The sequence below is a fragment of the Eurypyga helias genome, unplaced genomic scaffold (assembly GCF_000690775.1).
Source record: "Eurypyga helias isolate BGI_N326 unplaced genomic scaffold, ASM69077v1 scaffold17892, whole genome shotgun sequence".
Classification (NCBI taxonomy): domain Eukaryota; kingdom Metazoa; phylum Chordata; class Aves; order Eurypygiformes; family Eurypygidae; genus Eurypyga; species Eurypyga helias.
Genome location: NW_010238032.1, coordinates 44,434 through 54,368, shown reverse-complemented (window position 1 = coordinate 54,368; position 9,935 = coordinate 44,434). Strand labels below are relative to the sequence as shown.

The 9,935-nt window shown below is 47.6% G+C and overlaps 1 protein-coding gene across 1 annotated transcript in view; it reads left to right on the top strand.

Moving 5' to 3' along the window:
* The first annotated feature begins 477 nt into the window (after window positions 1–477).
* CD82 (CD82 molecule) overlaps window positions 478–9,935 on the top strand; it is a 15,964-nt gene continuing 6,506 nt past the window's right edge. Inside the window, exons 1-3 of the mRNA XM_010147709.1 lie at window positions 478–679; window positions 3,758–3,882; window positions 5,055–5,129. Coding sequence (XP_010146011.1) covers window positions 478–679; window positions 3,758–3,882; window positions 5,055–5,129 — 402 coding nt within the window. The remainder of the gene's footprint in view (window positions 680–3,757; window positions 3,883–5,054; window positions 5,130–9,935) is intronic.

Genomic DNA, 9,935 nt, shown 5'->3' with positions numbered 1-9,935 from the left:
GGCTTTGGGAGGGGCAAAGCATTTCACTGGAGAACCTGCATGCGAAGGGAATGCTGCTGCTCTTTTGCATCTGTGGGTTGAAGCCATAATATTATAACAGAGGCTGACAAACTGAAGATTTCCTTCCTGTGAAGGTTCCAGCTGCCTAGATATCTAATCCTTCGGCAGCTGGCTCCCAGCCTGGTCCCATAGGGTCAAGGATTTCTCTATTCAAAATATCTTTAAAATCATATGCTAAATGTTTATCCTTCCTCAGTTCTTCACAGAAGCTGTGCACTTATCTCGTGCTTCTGACAACAGGGTTCTAGCAGCAGGAGGTCTCTTCCTCAGGCTGATTTGAATGGTCCTCCATACAACATCAAGTACTACTAAAATACTGTGTGAAGGACTGCCAAGCAGAACCTGGGTCTCCTGTGTAGTTGGCTGAGGCTCTCTTCCTGGAGTCGTGCTAATCCTGTTTACTTTGGGAGGAGTACCATGGGGGAGATGGGTGGGAACAGCAAAAGAATGGTTGGCTTCACTCTGGAAGTATGGAGAATGGGGACTGCCTCTTCTTATTTGTCTAAACTAATAGACCAGTTGTGTATTTTGTTCTTGTTCTTTCAGATCCTGGGTGCTGTGATCCTGGGTTTTGGAATATGGATTCTAGCTGACAAAACCAGTTTCATTGCCGTTCTACGTAAGACTGTGTTTCTTTGTCTTTTTCCTTTCTGAATAGATTCAAGTCCAGGGCTGCACTTCACCATGGGGTAGCATGGGGATGGCAGTGCTTTTATGCATGGTCTGTGACCTGAGCGATAACGTGGTGTATAGCAAGATGGTATTTTCAAGGACAGGGTGAAAGGGAGCAATCCTGGAGACACAGCATTCCTCCTAGTCCTGTGGATTGCAACGCCAGAGTCACCGAGTGAGACACTGCCTCTTCACCCAACAATCTAAATACTTCATCCTAAACCTAGGGACTAGTATTGCATCCTGTTTTCACTCTATGCTGTGTGTTTCAGCAACAGCTTTCTCATTACCATCCTGTCCAAATGCCCCCAGTGCCTTAATGCGGTCTTACTATGTGAGTCTCTTATGTTCTCACTGCTTTCTGTAAAGATCTGTTTCAATTCAGCTGTTCTAAATGCCAAAGAAAAGGGGTATCTGGCTTTACTGATGCTTCACGTGCACTGGAAATATTCAGTATGTTTGTTCTTAAGCAGTAGAGAATGCAGATCTGAGGTGGGTGGAGGGTGTGGGGCTGTGAAGTCTTTAATGCTCGGACTTTTAAAACACATTGGATAAGATTTAGCCTGGCCATCAGAGGTGTTTTGTGTCATTGCACATGCAAGGGGCTAGCTTCCTTTCCCGTTAAGTCAGCCAAGAGCACCAACGTGAGCCTCAACAGAGGGTCTACTTTCTGCTTCAACAAAAAACTGAGCTTGTAGGGCTCTAAGTGGATTCTCACCAAATGAGTAGCTCAGCTCCATCTTTCACAAACTCTGCTTCCTTTGTGCATTTTCTTAGAGGGTCCTTCGAACAGCTTTTCTGCTTAGTGAGTCTGGCTACTCACTGCCACTACCTCCAGTGTTGCTGACTCTGGCACCAGGAACAGATGCTGCAGGAGGGCTGCATGGCACTGCTTGCAGCCCCAGGGAATAAACAGTAATGGCATTCATAGCCCTGTTCCTAGCTATGATCCTGCCAAGGGCTTTATCTCCCAAGTCCTGCAGGATGCTTTGGCCTGGCTTTGGAAGGTGCTGGGTGGAGACAACACCCCCACTAATACCCTATGCACAGGTACTGCTGCTTGCCCTGTTTGTTGTGCTGTGACACCTGGCTTGCTACTGCAGTACTAAAGGGTGAGAAGGACAAGAAGGGGTGCTGGTTAATAAAGTGGGGTGTAAGCAGAAAAACACTTAATTCAGGCAGCTGAAAAGGAGTTTACCCAGGACCTGGCTATTTATTTGCAGCACCCCTCACAGTCTGAGGTGTATTTAGTACCAGTGGGCCAGGCTGACAGGTATTGCTGCCACCTGGGGAGGTATGAAGTCCCTGGGTTTAGCACAACTTCATCCCATTTTACCCAGAATCTCTGCTAACAGAGCATTTAAGGAGTTAGCTTCCTTCCTGGTGATTTCCAGCATCAGCTCTTTCTCCCTGCCCCCTCGCTTCCTTTCCCATGCCTTGCCCCTGTCTCCCTCTGCTTTAGTAACCCAGGCATCAGGGAGGGAGCCCAGCACAGCAGGCACTCCAGCTGCTGCCAAAGGAGCCTGTTGTACTTGCTTGGCTGCCTGCCCAGCGCAGGGGAAAACATGGATCAACAGCAGACAGAGCAGGAGTTGTCTTGCCAGCAGGACTTTCCTTGCGAGACAAGATGTGTGCAGATGAGAAGTGCCAGCATGACTCCTGCCCCCCTGCTGATGTCACTTCTTCAGGGGCTTTTGGGTTGGAAATACCTTGTTCGTTCTTCTAATGAGAAGCTGTCCAAGCAGCTGCTTTCTAACACTGTGGAGGTGCTGCAACCTGGGCACTTCAACGCTTGTATGATGGCTGAGCAGATTTTGGGCAAGGGAACGGTGTAGCCTTGTGAAGGCAACTCCTGTAAGGCAGCATCTTCAGCGAATGCTTCGCAGTATCGGCGCCTAACCTGGTGATGCAGGAAAGAAAGATCCTGGTTTCTGGGGCATATGCCCAGCCAGGGAGAGTCTGGTCTGGAGATGAATCAAGGTTGACGTGTCTGAAGGGACCTGTGTGGCAAATAGCTCTGGTTCATTTTTTTGGATAACTGATCTTTTTGCCTCTGTTTGGCATGTTGTAGGGGTAAAGTTTGGAAGCTGGTGACTTGCACTGGAAGTGGGGTGTGTTAAGGGGGAGAGTATTAGTCTGGATTTGGTTATTCTCCCTTAACCTATTTCAGGAGGACCTCAGAGGAAACTTGCCTCCTGGGAGTTCTGTCCAGGAAATGAAATGCTGAGCTCTAGGAACATTATTTTCATTAATCGCTGGATATCTAGAATCCCCCTACACTGCACAGCTCACAAGTTTAAGATCCTGTTTTGATCCTGAAATAGCATCTATTTGCAGGCGGTCATACACAGGTGCTGCAGCAGCCTGTAGTGAGTGCCTGGCCACAAGCTATTCAACACCGACTTGTCAAGTAACCTGTTATAACATCTATCATCTATGCTCAACACTAGCTGTAGCTCTTGCATCATGTTTCACTCTACAGAGTTTGTGTGTCCCGCTGTTGACTGCAAGCGGATAAGTAAAAACCAGAATGACTGGAACAAGGAATAGTGCATTAAAGCCAAATCAAAAAGGGTTTTTAGGACTTTGGGGGAACACACCCCCCACCCCCCCAAAAAAAAACCCCAACGCTTTCTTGAAGATAACAAAGAGAATTGAAGCAAATGGGCAGTAGTTGTGGAGTAAAACATCCTTTATCTTACTCTCACTCAGAGTGCACTCATGAGGCAGTTAAAAGTCCAGTCAGTGGCTAACTTCTCTCTAAACAATATTAACTTGTTTGGAGTGACCTTGAGTGTTCCAGACTCTGCAGTAATGGAGACCTGCAGGTTGGCTTTGGAAGCCTTTCTTCACCAGTAGACACCCAGAAGGAGCCTTCTGTCCCCGTGTTCAACACACCTCTGTACAGTCATGTTGTAGAGGGAGACAGACTAGTATAAGTAGATACAGAGGTAGTTATCTAAATGGTGATGACAGATGTAGCTTTCGTCAGTAGTTAATTTTGTTTTCTCTCCTGACCCTACAGAGATGTCATCTCCCTCCCTGAAGACTGGTGCGTACGTCCTCATCGGCGTTGGGGCTCTCACCATGCTGATGGGGTTCTTGGGCTGTCTTGGAGCAGTCAATGAAATCCGATGTCTCTTGGGTCTGGTGAGAGAATTCATGCTATGATTTAGATCCACCCTTTAATACCTATCCTGCAAAATGTCTGTTGGATTGTGGCTGGGGCTCAGGTCTCCTGGGGACGATATTCTGATAGGTCAGCTTAGATCCGGTTCTTAATTTGCACACATTAAACTCTCTGGCAGTCAGTAGGCTGCAGCAGCGGTTCCTCAGAAATTACTGATGATGAGCTAATAACTCTGCAGAATGGGAGAGAATGTCACTGATGCTTTTTCTGTAAAGAGTGGGTTGAGGACTACAAACTGAGGAGGCATGTCTCGGGTGACCCTGTACCTCCTCCCCCACCCCGACTTCCCAGTGAGCATTGTGCTCTCAACGGTGCAAGGACAAGTATCAAGGACAGCGAGAGAGAAGAGGAAGAGTGACAGGGTCCTGCTGTGCTACAAAGCTTCTGTGGAAAGTCCAAGAGTCAAGAGAGACTCGACTAAAAGTCCTGCATGTCAGGATCTCTCTTCAAACGGTTCATCTATAGGACACTTTCTGTTTGTGATGGATGAGGTGACACTAGCTTCATACACCTCAGCCTGCTACTTGAACCCTGCTTATTCAGAGGATGTGTAGCAAACCAAGTGTGGCCACACTGTGTTTTGGCATTAGGAACATCTCCTGATGTAATGGTTGTAGCTGCCACCATTTAAAAGTAACCTCAGATGTCAGAGTTGCCTTAAAAGCAGTTTACTGTTGACTCTTAAATTTAGACCTTCAGATTAAATAGCATTTTTTACAAAGGTAATTGACTTTAAAAATTAGGTTTGTAAAATTGACTTTTTTTGCTGTGGAGGCTTGGGGTGGTCAAAGTTGAACTGATTGAGGCCGGAGTGAACTGGGAATGGAGGCTGGCAGTGGAGAGGGAGTCCCAGCTGGAATGACAAATGCACAGGGTGCTTGCAAACCCACTCCCTCCCAAAATCTTCCTGTTGGCCTGACGGAAGAACTGCTGAAGTGCATTGGTTTGATGTAGGTGGTTCTACTCAAGCCCTTTTACTGGGGAGAGCATTGTTGATAGAACTTGTCTGGAGGCAAATGTGTTGGCTCAATGTTGTGACTTTTCCTGTATATGAAACCTTATTAAAACTTGTGCTATTATGTACAGATCCTTCTAAATGCTGATAATGGTCATCTATTCTCTTTGTTTCCAGTACTTCACTTGCCTAATGGTCATCCTCATAACTCAGGTTGCTGCTGGCCTGGTCATCTACTTCCAGAAAGAAACAGTAAGTGTTTCTTGCTGTGCATGTTTTCCTTGGTCTTGGTTTAGGGGAACAGGAGACACCTGGAAATTCTTCCTTCTAAACTGAGCTGTACTGTTAGTAGGCATAACTGGATTCTCCTTTCCTCTACCCCACCTCAGCAGCTTTGCCTGTACAGTTTGCTGCTTCTGTATTTGCCAGCCTCAGTGCTACTTTCTCAAGGATTATGAAACTGTTTGGTATGCAGGCTTTATTTTTGAGTAGTGGGAACAGTGAAAAGAAATTCCTGAAAGGCTTTTGACCGCATTTCATCTTGATCCTCCAGCAGACTACTGTTTGGGCAGGTAGTAGCAGTGATTTACCATGTTGCCATCACTGGGGCCTTGATCATCACTGGCCTTCCTCTTTGTGTCATGTTGTTCCATTTGTTCAGTCCTTCTGCATCTGTATGTAAAACTCTCCTTGGAAGAGCCATCCTCTTTCCTCAACAGCAAACCTGGGCATGTGACAGTTCCTGTACTACAGTTTGAGCTTAAAGCCAAGTGCTGTGACATTTTGAAGTGGATCTCTTTGTCAGGAGTGCAGATTCACAGTATATGCTTCTAGAGCTCTGATACACTTTGTAGTGTGAAGGGAATAACTTTATTGCTACTTTAGTGAGTTGCAACAGGCTGTCCTGGCTATAGGTTTCCTGGCCAGGCCAGTGCCTGATCAGTCTTCCAGCTGCTTGGAAGCTAAACTGGGAGCCACATCCACTCAGTGGGAGCAGACTATAGCTGTGGGGTCCCTGCTGGCTTCTGTCCTGGTATGCAGGTTTCTCGTACCAGTTTTGGGTAGCCCTCACCTCTGCCATGTAACCGTATAACTACACCATGGCACGGCTGTGTCTGCTTCTCCTAAGCCAGCCCTCCTGCCAGGAGGTTACAGAAGGCAGGTGGTTGAGGAAGTTATGGATGGGGCCTGCTGGTGTAGTTTGGGGGGTGGGGGGAAGGCGCCTTTCCTCAGCATAGCTGCTATGAGCTTTGTACAAGTGTTGGTGGTGCCTGTGAGCAGCTGTTGGCTGGGTTCCTTGCCAAATGTGGTGTGAATGTAGCTTGGTCTCCGGGCTGGCTGGAGCTGAAGGAGAAACTGAAACATTGGCTAACTGGCATGTAAAATTTCAGTTTTAAATAAGCTGCTTGATTCTGAACAAAGAGCTCTGACTAATGCAGAGGAGGAAGTGTGAGGGTGGGCATTCCCCTCTGATGGGGAAATATGACTTTTTGGACCATGAAATTCCATACCTCTGTTGGCATTTCTTCTCCAGCTGTCACTCTGCTCTAGAAAACTCCAGTTTTTGTGCTGTAGCTCCTCATTTGAACCTTGGTCAGACCAGGGGGAGAACAAAAGCGCGGGGGGTTATTCTGCACAGCCCTTGGAGCCGGTGTGGCTGAGATCATCAGTTTTAGAGTGGTAGGGGAAGCTGGGCTTTGAACAGATGTTCCTGTTCAGTCCTCAGTGAACAAAACTCATGGAGGAAAAAAAACTCTTCTAGAGCCCTTCTATTTCAGGGGTCCTTGGAATTACCTGCCTAGAGCACTAAGAAAACCTGTTTTGGGAAGGTCTTGGCTGAAACCTCCCCCACGCTGGTTTGTGACCATGCTTCAGTAACGCTATGCGTGTCGCTCTGCTTCACTTGACGTACGTCATCCCAGGGCAGCTCGGAGCACAGTGAAGCAAACTGAAAACTGCTCAAGATCCAGTCCCAAGATAGGTCTATTGTCTTATTTGCATTTATTTTTTTCTGACTTGAGAAACTTTGTTAGATATAAAACAAGGAATAACAAGAGTCAAGAAAAGGATCTTGGATCCAGGGAGTAGCAAGGTGATACTCGCACCTCCACTTCTTGCAACTGAAGTATTTTTGTGCACTGCAGGAGAGTGGACAGGATTATTGTTGTACTCCTCTCTGCCCTTTTCTTGATCAGTATCTACTGAACAGATTCACTTGATGAGTTTTTGTTGGAGTATCTACTCCTTTTCAGTGTCAGAAGCCTTGCCCACCCTTGGCAAATGAAAGTGTGCTGAAATAGCCTTTTACAGCTGCGGTAGCTGTCTCTGGCAGGAAGGCTGCTGCTTTGCTATCCCCAAGGGTGTTGCTAGAGGAATGCCCCTTCAGGCTGGAATTGCCCAGTACTGCTGGGAGGATGTTGATGCGACATCTGTTTCCCTATATCTGTTGGCAACTGAAACTGGAGTGGGGTTTTTTAGGAACAGTGGAATGTCACAAATATTGCAAATGGCGTTTTGCTTTGAGTTGGATGTTGGTGCTCACTTAAATCTAGTGGATCGCAAGCACTTAAACGCGCAAGAGTCAGGGCAAGGTCTCTCTTGGCCCAGTTCACACAGTTCTTGGCAGCTTGGCTCTACGTGCCTTGAGGAAGGAGAGCAGTGGTCTTGTGGGAATTGCCCTACTTGCTAGCTATTGTTTGCAGCAAACAGGCGGGTGTGATTGCATGCAGCGACTTGCCTGGGGCTATGGACTATGCCTTAGTTTCAGAATCGGAAGTGACTGGAGGGGCGAGAACCCTCTCCTGGCTTTTTGAGCCAATTTTCCTGTGCAGGCTAGATGTAATAAATGCTGGGGGAAGGATATAGCTTGTGTGTTGGACAGAGGGTCAGGGTAGATGACCAGCAGTGGAAGAAGCCTGCACAATTCATTCAGACTGAAATCAAAGACCTATGCTCTTGCCTCTGGTGTTCAGCTTTCCCCAGCTTCCTGTTCAGTAAGCCCGTGTGAAGGGGAGACTGACAGCTCTGCTGCTTTCTGGCAGTGGTCTGTGGCTTTGGTGCATGGGCTTTGAATGCTCCTGCTGTGGGGTGGTGCCTTCTGACACCAGGCTAGCTGAGCTGGGAAGCAGTGGGAGCCCAGAAAGCAAGAGCAGCGATTTCTTGGGGCAGTTGTCCGCACAGCACTGAGTCCTGACAGGCCTTAAATGGATGAAGATGGTGAGGATGTTGAAAGCCTGCCTAAGTGTTTGTAGCCGTTTTAGCTTGCTGCTTTCAGTTTTCCTCTGCCAAGTGCAGAAGGGCAATCAGCTGCAGGTGCCTGTATTTCCCCTTTGGGCTGCTCTGCCAGTTAAACCTGTGAACAGGCTGCCTCTGGGTGTGTGCTCTCCAGAGCTGTGCTATTGTTTGCGTAATATTCCCACTTTCTCCAATTACTTTCTGAAATACCTAAAGAATGCCTGAGTTTTTAACTGAAATGCCTTACTTCTTGAAACCAGAGCTTTTTGTAAGACTTCCACTCTTACACAAGCAAGAGGAAGAGCAGATGCAGCTTCCCTATGCAGCTGTGATTGGGGACATCTAGTTCAGGCCCTCTCTCTGCTTATGGTGGGGTCCTGGGGTGGAGAAAGAGGCACTGCCTGGGATTCTTGCAGAAGTGACCCTAGGTGCGCTGTCTGGCCTAGTAGCTAAGGGGCCAGATGGGCCCAGGGTAGGACAACATACACAGCTCTCTGCCTCCTCTGTGCATGTGGAGCCAGCAGTGTGTGGGAGGGGTATGGGTGGGAACTCAGGGGTTCAGTAACTGATGAGGCTTATGGCAGCAGCCAAGGCCAATCTCATTAGTGAGAACCAGGTCAGGTTGCCTTGATTTGAAGGGAAGGAAAAGGGGAAGTGAAGTAATTAAAAGGGGAAGAGCTAGACATCATGAGAAGAAAGATCATGCAGCTTCCATCTGTCTGGCCTGATATAGATGATCTCAGTGAGCTGAGCTGCAGTTTTTCCTAGGAAGAAGAGCTATTGATGTAGAGAATTGTCTCTCTTGCAGTAGGCACTGCTTTCTCTTGCTGGGTGTCCCTGGGTTTGCAGTGGTCATTTGCAGCGCTTAACAGGAGGAAAGGGAAAACCTGTTTCCACTCACCAGAAATATTCTGAAGCACCACAGACAGAAAGGTAGTACACGGGATGGGAGCATCTGAGTGGTCAGACTGATGTAACTGTCCCATCCTTTAAACAGCTTAATGACACTTCTCTCCAACCGCTTGTGATCTGGGTCTGCCCTTAGCAGTAACAGCTGTCCTCATGTCCAAGCTGGCTGAGAAGAGCTTCAGAAGGAGGTGAGAGGAAGAAAGGTGAAGGAGTCTGAGAAGTTCAAGCTGTCATCCAGCAAACTGAAAGGTGTAACAAATATCTTTAGATAAGGAATAGGGGTGAAGGGATGACTTGTTTAACTGAGCTTTGTGATAAGACTGCTGATGAGCAGTTCAGATAGTTGCTGCTTCTATATCAAGACAGGAAGTACCGCAGTTTGGGGAGGTTGATCAACACCTTGTGAAAAAGGGAAGTTTCTACCAGCTGTATATTTGAAAACCCAGCTGCATATGGGAGGAGAGTGACTCATACCTTCCCTGACTGGTGGAGATGAACTGCAGTGACAGATTCTGGACCAGCTTTGTGGCTTAGGCCCAGCTGGAAATTTAGCACCACTCAGCTGCTTGCCCACTCCTCCCCCAGGGGGATGGGGAGGAGAAAATACAAGGAAAGGCCTGTAGGTTGAGACAGGGAGGGATCACTCGCCCATTATGGTCATGGGCAAAACACTCAACTTTGGGAAGAAAAATCAATCTGATTTGTTACTAATCAAATCAGAGTAGGATAATAAGAGATGAAACAGTTCTGAAAGACACTTCCCCCCACCCCTTCCTTTGTGGGTGCAGCTTTGCCCCTGATTTCTCTACCTATTCACCACCAGCAGCACAGGGGGATGGGGAATGGGGATTGTGGTCAGTCAGATTCACACAGATTCATGGAGTGGAAGGGGTTGGTCAGGGAGCCATGCACTAC